Genomic DNA, 18,875 nt, shown 5'->3' on the forward strand with positions numbered 1-18,875 from the left:
CAAAAACTATAGGTCACAGACATTCACCATCATTAACTTTTTTTTGTTCAGAATAACTAGGTTGATATAATGACATATTTTTTAAATCAAGAAAATATATATTTATTTTTTCCCCATGCAAAAATTACATTTTTAGGTCAAAAATGGCAAAAATAGCACAAAAATATGGTTTTTGCCATTTTTTTTATATTTTAGAGTTGTGCTATGACATTTTTTTTGACACCAGTGTTGGAAAATCCATATGACATGTAACATCTACAATAGAAATGAAATTTCTACTCAAATTATTTTTAAAGTTACAGCTATTTTAATATTTGACATTTTTGGGCAAAAATGGAAAAAAATCACGAAAAACACATTTTTAACCCCAAATAACTCCTAAATGAGTAAAGTAAAACGTGGGAACTTTTTGGATATTAATTCAGACATATATTTACTCTTGATTTGTTATGTTTTTATGTTCTGCCCAAGAGTGGACTACGGAAGTGAAAGATAAATGCCCATGTCCCATATTCTAAAATGGATAAAGTATTCGGTTAGTTTGATCCGGGCATTAACCCTAGGTCCGATTTTGTTTCCTATCGCCGTAAGACGCTCAGAACACCAGAGAGCGTACCAAATGGTATGTATATAAACAGGGTTGATGAATACTGGTCAACCTTTACCATTCAAATCGCAAATGGATTTTTTCAAACAAATTATTTTGAATATCAAATGTTACTTTCCTTTTGAATTGACTCTAGACCTCTTCAAATTTTCACTGAACATGCTTCGCCACCTGGATTGTATTTCTTTATTATAACTATGGTAACAGAGGAACATCTGCCCACGCTAATTTGATAGTGGCGATGACAATGTGATTATTGTATAGGTACCCTGGCCTACCACGATATCAATGGAAAATATATTTTTTGAATATTCTCATTGATATTTTTAAACTCCTTTTTAAACCTTATAGCAACATTTTATATTATTGTTTTTACATTGGTATAAAAAATACTTTCTCAACATAAAGGTTGATACCAAACAGGCTTAATTCAGGTCGTTGGTCTGTACGTCCCTGTGCCGTAAGATGCCCAAGCGGTTATTTGACTTGCATCTATTTATAACGGATGTGCTCTTAACCTATCCCTAGTGTATCACCACAAACCGACTAATGCATGTTACTTTCAATCCCAAGTACTTGAAACAAATGCAGAGCCAGTTTGCTTCCTAGACAAGTGCGCTTTACAATCGTGTTCAAATTATCAACAACACTCTCTTGACATCATCACCTAAGTAACATTATTCACTTCTTATTTCAAGTTTCAACATATTTTAATCTTTTATTCACTTTTGTTTCTTTCTCCTTGTTCTACAGGAAAACGAGATGAGTTGGACAAACGGCAGCGAAGACATCGACTTTTACTACCAGTCGGTGACGACCACCAATAGAACTTTACCACATACACCGGTGGCGCTCGTTTTTATATGTATTAGCGCCTTCATTAGTCAAGTATTAACTATTGGCGGGAATATTTTGGTAATGCTTTCATTCCGCGTGGAGCGTCGTCTGCATAAACCAAGTAACTATTTTCTGTTGAGTTTAGCGGCTGCAGATCTAATCATCGGTTTATTCTCCATGCCGGTGTATTCACTTTATTTGATAATGGGATATTGGCCTTTTGGCAGTTTTGTTTGCGACTTGTGGATTTCTATAGACTACGCATGCTCGGAAGTTTCTGTTTTGAATCTTATCATGATAAGTGTGGACCGACTGTGGTCTGTTAAGAGCCCAGCGAAATATCGAAATAAAATGACTCTTCGAAGGGCAACTATTATGATAATCCCAACTTGGATTTTACCTACGCTGTTATATTTTACATCCGTCATTGGATGGCCATATTTTGTGGGTGAAAATAAACGCCCTACAACAGAATGTTATTTACCGTTTCTAATCGAGTCACCGCTTTTCACATGTATATCTACCGTAGTCGTTTATTGGATACCAATAACATTAATGTTCCTAATGTATGCGTATATTTTCAGAATTATAAGAAACTTAGCCAAGAAAAAAGGGAGAGGGTCTAGTGGTGGAGGGAGCGGGGAAGCAAGAAGAGGAGGAAGTGGAAATAGAGGTGGGGAAAATGACTCAATGAGACAAAGACCTCTGCGTTCTCAAAGATCCAACGAACATGTGTACACCCCAGCTAATACGTTAGAACCACCGCCTATGATTGGACACGGTAGACTTAGCGACGCTACGGCATCGACAACCTTATCTGTGGATACCTCCAAACTTTTTCAAAAGAAAAACAATAACTCATCACCTAATAATAAAAAAGAACACGAGTCAGAAATTGAACCTAGTGAATCCACCTCATCATCAGACCCAAGTCGAAACAAAAAGGAAGAATCTAAGCCCAAATCAAAAAATAACAAGCGCTCCAGTATGATTAAGTATCGTCCTGGAGGAACGCGCTGTGAGAACAGAAGAGGAAGATCTTTCCGAGGCGAGAGACAGAGTAGAAGTGAACGTAAAGCCACTCGGACGTTAACATTTATTCTAGGTGCTTTCTTTGTTACATGGAGTCCCTACTCAACTATCGCCATCATCTATGGCTACTGCCCTGAGTGTGTTCCAGTTCAATTGTATCATTTCAGTTATTATTTGTGTTACATAAACAGCACTATCAATCCATTGTGTTATGCATTTGCAAATGAACTCTTCCGAAGTACTTTCCATAAGATTCTTACATGCAAAGCCTGTAAGAATATGTAACAAAGGAATGACAGACAACACATGCCGAAGTACCTTTCTGCTAGTATTGTTACTATGGTTACAGCTGATTTCACTACTCATCAGTCAGCTATTAGATCGAAAACAATAGCAGCTGTAAATTGAAAATAAAGAATCTTCCGTCGTTGTAATTGTTTTTATTAAAAAACGAAATGTATAGATATTAATGAAACCGATATTGATACATATCTGTTTATGATGATATAATATATGAAAAATCAATGTCATTTATATAGAATTATTTATGCGACCCCAAATATGTCATTCTATAATAAAAGAACAGAAATATCTTTTATATCCATGAGTGTAAGGGCTTGATTTGACTGAAGAACATATCGTTCTTGAGTGACCAATGTCCACGACTGATTGTAACTTGTACGGGTATCGGATGCGTTTTCAAGAATTTGAAACGAAACGTTCGAAAAATTCTGTCAACTTGCGTGTTACCTTTCGTTGCTAGGGAGCTGTGTCCTTAGAACGATAAACCAAATGCAACGTGTTATATGTCTTATGCGACCGATTCGGCGCAATTCATTAACTTGGTATTGAACAGATAGGAGCTGCTACGCCAGGGAAGTGGTTACATAACTCCTTGGTAACTGGATCACGCACCATTTGGAAATCGGTAGTACATGCCATAGACTTTGTGATGCGATCATTTCGTTCGTAGTGCAGAACTTAAAAGCGTGATCCAGTTGACATAGTGATAATCGGATTACACGTAACACTTCGCTGGCGATATTAATGTGTCAGTATTGGGAAGTGTCCTACCAATTTTGGATTTATAGGAACATGAATAAAGAATGTCTCTTTTATTGCTCAGATATCATTAATAGCCCATTCCATGGATACGTTGGTACCTTGAGAAACATTGAATAAGTAGCCTATCCTCTCTGTCGTAATACTACCTTGAACCTGATCTTGAATTAATTATTATGCAGTAGTTCATCTATTATTTAAGATAGTATTCTCTCACCGCGGATAAGTTGATATTTTAAGATTGGCCCGTAATAAAAACCAAGTGAACATGGTAAAGTGATTTGGAATGTAGCGATTTTCCCTCACCATTGTCGAGAATGTGTTATACTGATGTTTTAACATGTTAGTGGTGACAAAATCTCGCTCATTTGAATATTTTCAGTAAGTTTTCAGAACAATACAAGCATTTACTATTAAGAGACGTTGACATCGTAACGTCACCCGTAACACAATCACTACACCTGTGACACCTGCGTAAGTCACCATGAAAACAATACCATTGTGGTTATTCTTTTCCAATTGTCTTAACTCAAAAACATGCAAAGGTTTAATGCCTTAATATTTTTGATTTTATGAATTTGGTGAGGAAAATCAACCATCTTACAAATGTTAAAGGTCTATTTGAAAATCATTCGTGTTCGAAATCATTGTGTGTCAACTCAAAAGGCTACAGGGTAATGTTCCAATTACCATATCACATAAATGAAAAGACGTATTTTGAATTTGAAACAACGGAATCAGAGAATGGAAAATCTTATCGCGTTCCACAATTACCCCTTTTGTAAGAGTGCACACGATTATTAAGAGACACAGTGTTTGGGGTCATTGAATGCTACTTTGGCGTAACATAACCATATTGTGCCAAAACCTTGAATGTAAATGAAGTATGTAGTAGTTATTCAAATGTGCTGTATATAAACAAGAGCTGATAAAGTGTGTATAATGCTGATGTGAGGTATCCATGTTGCACAACAAAAAACATAAAAGAGCACTCCAAGATATGAACAGTTAATGTAGATACTAATATAATGGCAGTATGTATATGGCTATATAGGTGCTCAAGGTACAATATAATAAATTTGACCGATGTTGTGCCTGACACTGGCATCCTTGCAAATGATTTTGATTTTATCATTTCGGTCAAATTACAAAAATCTTTTATATTGCGCCAGTTCGGTTACCTACTTCTGTTCTCTCATCGGAAGGACCAAAATTCGTCGTATTTGAATTTTGTATAGCTTTTGGAGACTTACGATGGATTTAGGCGCTCCCGATAATACTTAATCTTCGCTGAAATTTGGTCCTTATTTCAGAAATGAACAGCAAATTTATCAAATATGTGATGTGATCAAGCAAAATCAGTCCGAAGTCGGAAATATTGATTTTGAGATATAGCCAAAGAAAGGAAGTGTTCCTTTTGTTTCCTATTCTTTTGGAAACTCTTTAACTGCTCACATATTTTGAACAGATTGCCCAAATTCAATGGGGCTTTCTGCAAAATGTGGCTTTGCAAAATGCTCTTTACATTTTTACAATGCAATGCTATAAGAAACTGACAATTTAATATGGCCGATTTCAGACTGATTTTGCTTGATCACGACATTATTTCCGAATAGAATCTAAGTATAAACATTTTATTCCTAAAACAAAGGAAATTTTTTCCTCTGTTGACACAATAAAACAATACAAAAGCTTGATTGCGTCTCGAGTTCGGCAAATTACCTGAAAGGCTCCACGAGTTAGATTTTCATAGTGAACTGTTATCATGTGTCATGTTCATAACAATATGATCGGAATTTGTGTGAGAATCGAAAGGTTTTGATAAACAGTAATGTAGAAAAGTATGTATGAACTTTGGTATTAGGGAAATGTTAACAGCTTGATATGGCATCATGTATGTACTATATTCTATTCACCCACCGTGTCACCTCATACATATTGTAGGACGATGGTCAAAAGGAAATGTGTTGATTGCAAGTGTATGGCTGGTGTGCATAAGGTATTGCACGTAATCACTGCACCTGTTGCATTTGGCCAACAATCCAATCATATTTTTGTAGATGTGTTGACAATCGCCCTTATGTTGGCAATTTGTCAGACACGTAAGAAGTGGCACAAACTTATATAAGATTGTCTTCTTTATGACAGGTGACAAATTTGTTGATTTTTTTTGTAAAAATATGTAATTTTGACAATCAAAGTAACACAATTGGACAATCAAACTTTTCTACATTTTGTTACAATATTTAAAAAGTATCAATTATATCCGAGACTTTGGCAGTGTTCAATATGTGGCAATGCTAGACGGTTACTTGCCGAAAATGTGACAATTCCTTTTCTTTATCAACCAAGTCGGCCCGTGGCAAAGCTTGTTTCCTAAAAAACAAACGGTTCCGGTCAGAGTGTATCTATCATTTACAATGCATGTTCCGCAGTGGTAATTCAGTTCCGGTTCCATTCCGGATACGTTTCTGTAATGTTTTCAGCATTTCATCCGATTTCGAAAATATTCACATTACTAAATAATATTTCATCTATTCATATCAAAGAAACTAATTATGAATTGGGTTGCTGGTTTCATATCTCGAATGACGTCAATGACAGAGCCTAGCCATATCTGATTTTGATGACTTAGTTTAGCGGTCATCGCCATTGCTAATTGGCTCAACGCAGCCTCTCATAATGGGCTCTACACAAGGGCAATCAATATCCAAATTCAACTGATAGTGTATATAATGTGAAAGGCTACAGGTGGCGTTCTGATGAATTAACATGCTTGATACTAAAAGATCTTTTTCCCACAACGCAAAATTTCCCCTTGAAGATCCCAGGCTTAAATTGAATTCACACACTAACGATTGAAAAAAACAAACAATCGTTTTGTTTATTATAGCAGAAAAAGAATTGGTTCGTATAGAATGAATAATCAACTTCATTGGTCCATATAGCAAAAGCAATCAATTTCATTGGTTAAGAGCAATTGTTCAATGCTTGCGTCTGGAATATAAAATCAACTTCCCGGTTTCTTTTCCCAATGTTATTTGCTTTCCTATTCCAAACACATTGGACTGTGAAACTTCATTGAATTATGGTAATTTCTCAAACGGTTTTGTTCGGTTAACCGTTTGTTCCTTGTGGAAGCAGATTTTGATCCCTGTCACGACTAGGGTGCACAAAATGCTTGCTGGCCTTTATGAAAAGACCAAGAAGAAACCAAGAAAAGAGAGCATACCCTAACAAATGAAGTGAATGGTTTTTTATTCTCACAGCCTTTGTGAAGAAAAATACAATTCTTATCCAATCTCAAATGCTACACCGGATTATTCCATAAGTAGTTTCTCCGTAGCGGTATGTACAATTGGCCGTGATGGGTCCAACGTGATTCAGTTTACGATATGTAAGGAAATGCTGTGTATAGGCCCTAATATAGCAAAGTAATTTCAGGAGTTTAAAGGCTAGGGTATAGTTGGACATTTTGTGGACGATTTTCCGTTGCGAGAGACGCAGTGGTTAATCCCCGTATCGGCGTCTTCCGCTGCAGAAATCGCCGAAAAGGAAAAAAAAGCTGTGAAAAAAAAGCTGATCACTGACGAAAAATCAAGGGCTAGAACCGATAGTCGCTGCTGAGAACTGTAAACGCGATCTCTGTCGCAACGGAAAATAACCTGGCCTTTAAACTGTCTATGGGAATACCCAATGAAATATAAAATGAGATATTTTCTGATCGGAAAGAACAAAAGGTTGCTATGGAGAAACGTAACGTCGCTACGGAAACTGTCGGACTATACATTCGCATTTAGGGACCGATCGTTATTTACGGCAGGGGGGGAATGGGTGTTTTGGCAAAAATATCGACAAAAAATTTCGCGTTCCCCCCCTCGCGTCCGCTCAAAATTTTCGCGTTCCCCTTGTTTTCCCAATTTTCTCCATTTAAAATTTAACAATCCCCCTCCTGGTTCAACTAAAAATTTCAGGTTCCCCCCTCAAGACCACAAAAAAATTTCGTGTTCCCCCCTAAGTTTACCCATTCCCCCCTGCCATAAATAACGATCGCTCCCTTAGCTACAGCAACTTTAGAATCACAATATTTTGTGTTTCTTGTTGTCCCTGTAAACCTTTATATGGTTAGTACAATGTAAAAGCGAATGGCCAATTAATTAAAGTAATTTCGAGTATCCGTTCTGTTAACATGGTTATGTTATCACCCAATGTGTGTGGTCTCAGTTTAATCAAGTGAGTTTAATCCGTAAACACAATGGTTGATGCCTAAACGGGCCGCTATCCTAACGGTCCGCAATCCTGTTACATCATCACTTCTACGGCGAATACCTTTCTTTGGTCCGTGGTGAATATAGGAATTTATTTGTGTTGCGAGTGAGCTTCGATATTTTTAGCGAGAGCGTGAACAGGTATTGTAGGTGTTTGCTGGTGTATGTGAAAAGAAGAGGTGAGGAGATACAAAGGTTTCATGTAGAAAGATTGTATAAAAAGAGACTTGAAACACTGTAAAAATTGTCCTGCAATTTCCGGGAGCAAATTGTCGCTAGCTTGGCCTATTGGTCCATAAAAACTACCATAAGAATTTGAGGAAAGGCTAGTATTTCTACAGAACATTTGAACGGAAGTGTTCCAATAACTTTGCTATGGACATTGCTGTAATATTATGGCCCCTTTTTCTACAGTGTAGGGTTAGTTTTCACCTGTGTTCGTGGCGCTTCGCGCTTGTACGGGTGATGTCAATTTGATGCCATTCAAGCTTGCCGATTGTTTACAAGACAGACACATGTTAATTACATCATTGTCACACATACAGACGCCGATTACACGTACGAAAATGGAAAAGAGGGAGAGTGGAAGGGTGAGATAGAGAGAGTGTGTGAAAAATGCGGGAAATTGTTTACGAGGATGATGAGGTAAAAAACAAAATATTATGAAACAAGGAGGAAGAAGTAAGAAGTCGAAAAGTGAATCTGAGATGAAAGGAACAAAGAGATTGGCTACAAATGTTTGAGGAGTGAGTGGATTGGTCTGTTACAATTTGAGATTCATTACATCGTATGTTGAATGAGAATGTAGCTATGCGTAAATGTATGTGTTTTAGTATACATAATAGAACGTAAGATCAACGTGAAAAGCACCAATGCAATAGAAAAAATTGAGGCTTTTGAAGCTCGTGTAAGTGTGTCAAAGTGAATATAAGCGCTGGTTATTAGGGTTCATGCGGTGGTGTAACCTGGCAAGTTTGTGAGAGGAACGGTGGGGGTGTGTGGGTTAGTGTAAGTACGTCTGTACGGGGTGTGTATCTATATGTGTAGGGGTGTACGTACGAGTTTGTGGGCAAGTGTCGATAGTCTGTGCATTATTTACGGTCCCAATGGAAGATTCACACCCGATTCTCAACTATCAAACGAAGATGTACCTGCAATGGGGGACCATCCTCTTTTCTATAGCTGCAATGGCGTAATTGCTGATAGCGTAAAAGTGCATTTGATGTTTCGGTGTCTACTGAACGTCTACATTTTAATAGCAGGAACATGTAGGTGTATCTTGTGTGTGTGTGTGAATAGTGTGATGGAATGAAGGACGCGTTTTGCAATTCCCTTACAACCGTGGACTTCGACCAGGATACACTTCATGTCATTCTGCATACATTCTAACCGATGACGTCCTCGGTTGTCGGAAGCCACCACGATCCATATAAGCCTGGAAAGATCAATTTACGACCATGACCACGTTTGTCTCTATAGTGTAAGGAGGCGTCCACGTCCGGTGAATACAAGCAGGGGTGTATATATGTGGACTGGATGAAGGTGGGCGTGAGCACATGGGTGGGGTGTGTAGAAATGTGGTGTGTAATGTGTAAATGAGTAAATGAGTAAATGCACAAGAAAAGTGAGAGTGAATATTGCTTTGGCCATGTCTTTTGTTAACATCAGGTAATAATGATGTTGTGTTAGTGTGCGTGTTATTTGGCGAGTGTGAGCAGGATTGCTGCTGGGCGAGCTTTCTTGTAAGGATACTTTGGAAGTTACAGCAATAGCTTGTGAGGTACAACAATTTCTGTGTGGGGTATAGATCATGGATCCCACAACATAGCTTATAGGACCCACATCAGGCCTGAAACGCGCAGAAATGTTATTTTTAGAGGGACCTCATAGGTGGGTATTGGTGGTACGTTTTTTGAATCACACAAGATTAAGAATGGTGTGATAAGAAATATACCCCATAAAGAACAACTGGCCTATTTTATACACATACTGCTGGACCCAAAATAATCCTAGTGTAGTAAGAAAGGGTAGGCGAGAAAGTATGCCAATCTGTACTTAACGTGTTTGTTCGCATGTTTGTATAGTGAGTGCGTGGATTGTCGGGGTGCGTGCGTTTTACGAAGGTGTGTATTATAGTGGGGGTGATCTTGTGTAGCATACGAGTATGGGTGCAGTGCATCGATTCAAGCTTGCACGTTAGTTTATTGTGGATAAAATGGGTGTATGTGAAGAATAACAAAAACAATTTTCACATTAACATTGGTTCATTGAAGTGGGTACATTATTCATATCCTTTAACCGAATGCGTGCAGTTATATACTTGACTTGGATTCTAGTCAAATCTCTCCTGATTCCAAACAGTTTAGTTACTGCTCTTCCTTGTTTCAGAATAAAACTATGAATGTCTTAGATGGCCATTCTTCTTTGAAATGAGAATAAGAGTTTGTTTGAGGCAAGACTGAGAAAAGAGAGAAGAAGTAAGAGCAAGGACAATTAGCGAATGCGCCAAGTGAAGACAAAGTAAGAGAGAAGGAAATGAACAAGAGAGAAAGGCAGAGCGAAACGAGCGACAGAATGGAAATGGAAGAACATGAAGAAAATGTGAAAGAAGTAAAGAATGATAGAGACAAAAAAGGAAAGAAACAAAAGAAGGAGAGACGTTTATTATAAAGTATTAAAGATTCTTTTAATAATGCTTACATTTATTCCGCTGTGTATAGGTGCATCGCATAACTAAAATTTAAGTCAATCATTAAGAAAACGATTTTTGTGAATGTTCTGTTATTACAGCTTCGATAATATTGACTTGCAATGTAAAAATCATTTTCATTCAAATCGGTTAAAATCTAATTACGAATGCTTCCTAAAAGATGGTAAAAGCTGCCATCACAAATTATATAAGTTAAGGTGTAACGGTAGCGTTAAAAGGTTTTAAGGTATGCCAATTTCTATAGTACCAGTATATAGGTAGAATAAGTCAGTAAGTCGCCTTAAGATACAGTAAGCGGAATGCATTAGGTTATTCCAGTTGAAATCTATACACCCCTATGGAAAACACGACCTTCAACACAGAGATCGTGAATTTTACCTAAGTTACCTGAATGGAAATCAAGGTCTTGTCTTCCATATGGGGGTGTATGGCTTTCAACTGGAATTGCCCATTATATGGAAAGCATCACCTTATAGAAACTTTGCAACGTGTATGCCTGTAAGTTATTTAATGTTCCTGGAGATGTATGTATATACTAATTGCTAAGTGTGTGATGGTATTAAAGTGAAAGGGTTTTTAGGAAGAATTGCGTTTATTTTAACAATATAAAATCAAAGCTTTGGCGTGTATGAAGAAGAATGTTTCAGTTTCACCATAAAATAAGTTGGTTCTATAGTCCAGAGAGTTTGCATGAATTCTACAATCCGGAGGAAAGGATATCCTTTGGGGGTTATGTTAAATTTTGTCAATGTATTTGGGCAAATTTCTAGGGACAAAGCCCACAAGACAACCAATGCCCATCTAAATGCGATTCGTGGACTCTGTTATACTTTTTTGTTTTTTTACCAAAACACGAAACACTGAAAATTGAAAACACAAAGTTATTTTACGCGGTTTTACTCATGTAACCTATAGGCGGTAATTGAAAAATGGTCTGTTGGTCATAAAAATATTACTTACAACTGTCTCAGAATATCTGTGGTCTTCACTGCTATGACCAGCACTGTTCATGTACCCTATTGTAGACATGTTTGTACTCAAGGACAAGAAAAATATGTTGTATTGCCCTGTAGTAAAACAAATGGGGAGTTATTTTGTTTCTTCATAATCATTATGGTCACAAATTGTATCAAGTATTCTTACTACATTTTCACTATTTAAATTGATTTATGAAGGCGAATCAAGCGCTTGGGAGCAGTTCAAAACAAAATAAAATGGAAAGATAAACATAAATCGAAATAATTTGGGTCGATTAATATATTGTAAAGACCATAAAGGTGACACAAATATTTATGTGTATGAACAATATCAATGTATTGTATTATAAGCTCAATATGCTTTGTTAATACTGCGCCATCACTGATATAAAAACAGATTATTATATTTATTTGTATACCTGTATTAAATATAAAAAAATTATGATTTTTAGAGTTGTCTTAACTTATTTATAAGGATCAATGCCATGTGATGACGCTGATAAACATTAATTATAAATGTTTGTATAGTTTACATAGATGAAGCAAAAATGTTATATAATAAAGTCTTGATTGTGCTAAGCAATAAAAATATCAGTGTTTGCGTTATTATTGTTGTTTTGAGCATGTCTAGAGAATAAAAAATAAAAACAAACAACAAACAACAACAGCAACAACAAACAGAAAAGAACAGCAGACTTTTATAGAATTAACAACAAAAAAAGATTTTAGGAGGGATGTTGAAAACTGGAATCGTTAATCTTTGTTAATCACGCTACTTGCATAACAGATATAACATTGAAAAGTTTTTCCTCAAAACTTTGCTAAAGAGTAGGTTTCTTTCTAGCTGTTTAAAAAGTTTTAAAAAAATAAACGAGTGATTGTTACAGCCGCTGTGAGACTATATTTACACTTGAGTTCTTTTGTACAAAATATATCTAAAACTATTCTGAATGGTATCATCCCAAGTTGAATATTTTAAAGAAACATCAATAGAGTGATACCAATGCCACAGTCAATTATTGTTGGACAATAAACAAACAAGTTTTAAATATCCTTATTTTTAGCCACGGCTGCAGTACAACAATCATTTTTTTTAAATTTGGCTTTCATTTATGCCCTAGCACTTTGAGGCCCACTGTACAACAATACTGAACCTCATTTACAGAAAAACGCAATTTTGTCACATTTCTGTTGTTCTTCTGCATCCATATCATAAATATTTTAGTTCACGCGACACTGGATCGAAGATTTAAAGTACCGTATTAGACTGATAATCTGGAAAGTTTCATTTTAACTTAAGGCCCTAGTTCGAATCTGGTTACCACTTGATTTGTTTCTAATGTTAATTGCCATTGTGATATTATATTTATCAACACAAACAGTGCTTTTGATCAATCTCAACGTTTTACAAATGAACAAAAAGTTCATGAGATTTCCGTAATGCAACGGTCACAAAGGTGCTCACATGACACTCTTAAAAAAGAAGCCATTTTCTATGGCAACGGCCATTCATACCCATATTTCGTAAATGTTACTGTGAGATTTGCTTCGAAATTAAGCAAATATCGCAGTAAAATTGACAAAAGATGGGTATAAGTTACAATTACTGTTGAAACTGCACGTCCTTTGAATTCTCCTAGTAGCTTGAAATATGTACATCAATAATATAAATGTAATACAAACTTTTGAAATCCAAGCTATTGCTCGAAATCATGAAAAAGGGTCACTGTTTAGCCAAAATGCCCCAAATTACTAAAAATATGCATTTTATGCCTACTCGTGAATTTTAAGACGTCATAGGTCAAAAACAACCTGGTCTCTCTAATATTCGATATTCAGTCTATATAGCACTGAATATACGACATAAATAGCGCCCTCTGTTGACACCTAGAGCGGTTCAAACTCATAATAACAGTCCAATACAAGAATGAACTGCTGAAATTCATACTTTAATTTTCCTGTATAACCGGTTATTTGGGATAATTACCGTCCCATATCTTGCTATTTGATGACAAAATCAGCTGGCCAAAAAGAAGTACCAAGGAAAAAATATGGCATGGCTTGCCGACTTGGAGATTTGCTGGCTAGCGCCTATTGGCCGTTGCCGGCGGGGTGGAATAGCGTCAAGGCCAATTTTTACTTTCTATCCCATAATTTACCTCATTCTCCAGACCCTGTTTTCTATCGGGGTCTAATTTATAGTTTAAGCTTTTTGGATATCCATATTTCCGCGGAAAGTGGTTCTTTGTAGCCCTGTGGGGCAAACTAGTTGGATATCCACATTTCGCGGTTAGTGGTTCTTGTTTAAACATCCACCTCAATAAATTGATATACTTTATGTAAATTGTTTTAGTCAAAACTGGACAAAAATCACTAGGAAATGACATTTTCACCCAAAAATCAAATGAATTGATTGAAGTGATGCTTTTCTTCAAAGATATTAAATGTATTCTAGACACCAATTATGAAGTTTCTACTCTATTTAATTTCAAAGAAATAGCTGGTTAAAATGTGCCATTTTGGAGTAAAAAGGAGAAAAATCCTTCAATATGGTGACTGTTGGCATGCAAACGGAACAGAACGCCTGGGTTACAAATTTGTCGACATAGCAGAAAATATTTTCCATACTCATTTGAAAATTTTGATTTAAGAATTTGTTTGAGGCAACACCGAGAAAATAGAGAAAAAGTTAGCAAAGTAAGTATAGTTTGTCCATTTGAAAATAGTCTATCCTTCGAAACCGTTAAACAGAGCACTTTTGATTGCATGGCATCTCTATTGTTGACAAAAAATCAACTTTAATGGATAAAAATGTTAAAAGTATCTAAGAAGGTCTAACATTTTGGAAATCCGCGCCTCCGTGAAAAACAAAATCACGGGGTGGGTGATACAATGGGAATTGCAACATTCAGAGATTTTAAAACACCGGAATAACTATTGACATTTTGCATGCTTAATAAACTTATAGTTTTTCTTTGTATTAATTTTTACTTACGACTTGATGACTTGCCAAGCTTGGCTAGTAAAGTACATCCATAATAAGAAAGAAAATCCACACAAAATGTTGCAAACGGAAAGAAAGAAGCAACTTCCAAAAGGCCATACCTCTAAAATAATTTAAACTTGGATCTATTTTTAACACATCAACAAATTACTTACTTTTATAGCCATTATATTGTAAAACAGTACGACACACACAGCGCCTTCAAAGAGTTAAACAAAATAAATTGACAAATAACCCAATAAGTATACCGCCCACAAACTTTGTCCCCATCACTCCAAGAATTAGAAGTCACGTGAAATTTCAATAATTACTTTTGAAAATGGGACCAAGTGGGAGTAGAGGTGAGGGCTCATCTTGCTGCTTTCTTTGTAGCGTTTTACTGGTGAATATTTTATTTCATAGAATATGCGCATTGTGATACTTGATCAAATCTGAACCAAGTGTTGAATTTCACAAATTTCCACAAATAAAAAGACAGTAGAATGAAAATAATTGCACCAAGTAACTTAATTAATTCCCTGCTTCCAATTTATAACAATTGTACCCAGGAAATCATTAAGCGTTGGTTATGACTTACACGGGCGCCTCCTAAAACCGCTATCTTCAAACGAGATGGCGCTATATGTTGTTTTTATAAAGCCCATGGCGCAAGGCACTTTATTCTTCAGATAGTGTCAGACCTATTTCATAGCAAAATATTATTTACTCAAGTTGAAAATGATCACTGCCACGGTGTCGGCGTATAAACCATGGGGGTGGGGAAAAGAGGCTCCCCCTTCCACCACCACTTTTTTCTCAGTCACAATAAGGAATCAGACAATTTAGGGGAACTTTGGCAATCCCAAAATTCACTAGTTATTATCCCCAACTGTCCCGCTAAACATCACTGATGCCGCCACGGCGCCACTTTGACCCGGAAATGAGTATATGACCTCTAGGAACAACCAACTTATACGTTTATAGCTATTATTCGTTTCATACGAATTTAATTGATTAATTGATTGAACCAGTTTTGATAGAATTTATTTTCAACTTCACACTCTGCCCCATTAGTTATATTGTAACATTAAGAAGTGATCAACGATCTTTTTGTCAATTCTGTTCCATCTCTGTTTTGGGTGATTGGTCGAGGTCCAATGACCTTTCCCAAACCTCCCAGATCGTTCAGAATAAAGGTCAGAATATAGTTTGACGTTGGCATTTTCAGTAAGTTTGGTCGTTCAGTGCGATAAACGTACTCACTCATATTTTGCGGATCTCAGCCAGGAGCCGATGCTGGATGGATGGTTATAGCGCTATCGTCATTCTACTTATGACCGGTGTGAATAAACCCACTTTGCACGTACTGCACCTATTGCATCTGGCCAACAATCCAATCATATTTTGTTGTGTTGACAAACGCCTTTGATTGACAGAAGTTGGCAGAATTTGGCAATTTGTCAGACACGTAAGAATTGTCACAAACTTGTATCAAATTGTCTTCTCTATGACAGATGACAAATTTGTTGATGTTTTTTGTAAATTTTGACAATTAAAGTGATACAATTGATACAATCAAACTTTTCTACATTTTCTTACAATATTTATTAAGAATCAAATATATCTAAAATTTTGGAAGTGTTCAATATGTGGCAAAGCTAGACGGTTACTTGCCAAAAAATGAAAAATATGACAATTCTCTTTTTTTTCCTTCACCAGCCAAGTCGGCCGTAAGGCTCGTTTCCTGAAGAGTAAAAATAGTTCCAGTCAGAGTATTTACAATGCCTATTCCGCAGTGGTAATATTCCGGTTCTGTAATATATCATCATTTTTTCCCGATTTCGAACATATTCACGTTGCTAAACAACACTTTCATCTTATTCATATCAATTATGAATTGGGTTGCTGGTTTCATATCTCCTATGACGTCAATGACAGAGCCTAGCCATATCTGATTTTGATGACTTAGTTTAGTGGTCATCGCCATTGCTAATTGGCTCAACGCAGCCTCTGATAATGGGTTCTACACAAGGGCAATCAATATCCAAATTCAACTGATAGTGTATATAATGTGAAAGGCTACAGGTGGCGTTCTGATGAATTAACATGCTTGATACTTAAAGTTCCTTTTTCCACAACCCATAATTTCTCCCTGAAGATCCCAGGCTTAAATTAGGGATCCAATCATGTTTCACCGTGCGGTTCATCACCGATTAACAACGATGCGTCCGCGTCGTTTACTTAGCGAAGGCAGCTTTCAACAAGCTAAAGTTCTTCTAATTTACATGATTCTTTCATTCGGAATATCCGTTTGTCACTGCCACTCAACCTTACAAGAAGATCGGCGATTTCTCTGTTGATATCAGCAATAAAACTAAAGAATAAAGCGGTAATGTTTAGCTGCTACTTTAATAACATAATGAAGAAAGTTTTAACGCATAAGTTCCAGGCATGAACTCGCTCACATAGACACTCGTTTGTCTGGGCTCGCTCACACGTAACGCGTCCGCGTGTCCTTGCGTTCGCGTATACGCTACTGGAAAAGTGTGGATTCATCACGGATTAACAACGCTTGGCTCCTGTACAAAGGTATAGGAAGAGTTGTTGAATTGAATTTACACACTAACGATTGAAAAACAATCATCTTGCACTGCTTATTATAACACAGAAAGAACAATCAACTTCATTGGTCAAAAGAAATTGTTCATTATTTGCGTCTGAAATTTAAAACTTCCCGGTTTCTGTTCCCAATATTATTTGCTTTCCTATTTTAACACAATGGACTGTGAAACTTCATCGAATTGGGTATTTTTTGAAAGGTTTTGTTTGTTTAACCGTTTATTCCTTGTGGAAGCACACTTGAATCCATGTTAGCAAGGGGTGACACTAAATTCGCGGTTGTTCTATTAGCAACGCAAAACCTATGAAAAATTCCGCTGATTTACTAGTTAGAAAGTGAGGCCAGTTATCGATCCGTTATGAATAATTCATGTTCGACCCCTTAGATCATGTTAATTGATATTGGCAAATAACAACGTTGTTAGTTTTGCGAACTTTGCCTGTTCAATGAGAGTATAGCGCGCCCCCAATACATCTGGGCACAAACCAGGCGAAAACGATCCAGTTGAATGAAATGGCGGACGGATATTCCCATCAGGCACCAGTGATATGTTTTTTCAAAGAAAGTCTACTAATTTGATATGAAATGACATTTTGCAATAGCAAAGTCAAAATTAGGACTTGAGGTCAATAATATGAAGGAAATACGTGACAGAGGCAAGATGTGAAACACAAGTAGTATTTGAAGTTAAAATAACCTTTGATACCCGACCTGACCTTCCATAGCTTTCCATCATGGCGCCTTATTCGTCTTTATGTATTTCTATATGCTCTCAAGTAAAATAAAATACCAATCTGCACTATACTCCAAATACTTCGGTAAATCTGAATAATGGTCACATGTTCACATATCATGTGTTCGGGAAATCACGTGGCAACATTTTAAGATTTCAGACTTGTTTACTAGTTAAATTGTCATTTGTACTATTGATTATTTATCTTTGTTAATTAATATATCTTTTAAATGCTGATAAATCGTGGTTGGCTGCCCATATTATATGTTAAATTCAATGTTTTATGAATATAATTCTACCACGCAGAGGGGGTCACACAGCATAATTTCACACTACACGATTTACCTAGATTTGGAGCTCTGCACTTCAAATTCACGTCAATTTCAAAGTTTATACACTTACTATATTTAATATAATACTTATTTTTTTGTTATAACAAAATAAACTAGCTTATTACCTATACAGAAAGGGGATTTATACACATTCACTCAGCAATTTGACATGCCTGGCGCATCAAGACATTCTCTGTCTGGATAACATGCCTGTCGCCCTCAATACGTCTGGGCACAAATTTAAATAACAATACGCTATTTACATATGAATGCGGCTTCATGCTAATATCTAGTGCCGCTTCCAGGCCTATTCCGTGATGTTAGGACTAGGGATGTACAAAATACTTTATAAGATTGCTGGCCTTTATGAAAAGACCAAGAAGAAACGATAGTCTACTTTAAGAATGAAGATTGTTTTACTCTCACACCCTTTGTGAAGAAAAAAGACATTCTTATCCAATCTCAAATGCTACACCGGTTTATTCCATAGGTACTTTCCCCGTAGCGGTATGTGCGATTGACCGTGATGGGGCCAATGAGATTCATCAGTATGTAAGGAAATGCTATGTATACAGTATAGCAATAATTTCAGGAATTAACTATGGTATTGTTCGACATCTTGTGGGCGATTTTGCGAGAGACGCAGCGGCTAATTTTCTTACCAGCGTCTTATTACGCAACGGCTAAAATTTGCATCGGCGTATTCCGCTACAG

General features: G+C 36.5%; 1 protein-coding gene across 2 annotated transcripts in view; it reads left to right on the forward strand.

The window, feature by feature from the left end:
- The window catches only part of LOC140152529 (muscarinic acetylcholine receptor M1-like), an 83,624-nt gene extending 76,285 nt beyond the window's left edge, over positions 1 to 7,339 (forward strand). For both annotated transcript variants that reach the window (XM_072174886.1, XM_072174885.1), the window contains one exon: positions 1,361 to 7,339. In XM_072174886.1, coding sequence (XP_072030987.1) covers positions 1,370 to 2,761 — 1,392 coding nt within the window. In that variant the 5' untranslated portion in view covers positions 1,361 to 1,369 and the 3' untranslated portion in view covers positions 2,762 to 7,339. The remainder of the gene's footprint in view (positions 1 to 1,360) is intronic.
- The last annotated feature ends 11,536 nt before the right edge of the window (positions 7,340 to 18,875 follow it).

This window comes from Amphiura filiformis, chromosome 5 (assembly GCF_039555335.1).
Source record: "Amphiura filiformis chromosome 5, Afil_fr2py, whole genome shotgun sequence".
In the NCBI taxonomy this organism is placed as follows: Eukaryota; Metazoa; Echinodermata; class Ophiuroidea; order Amphilepidida; family Amphiuridae; genus Amphiura; species Amphiura filiformis.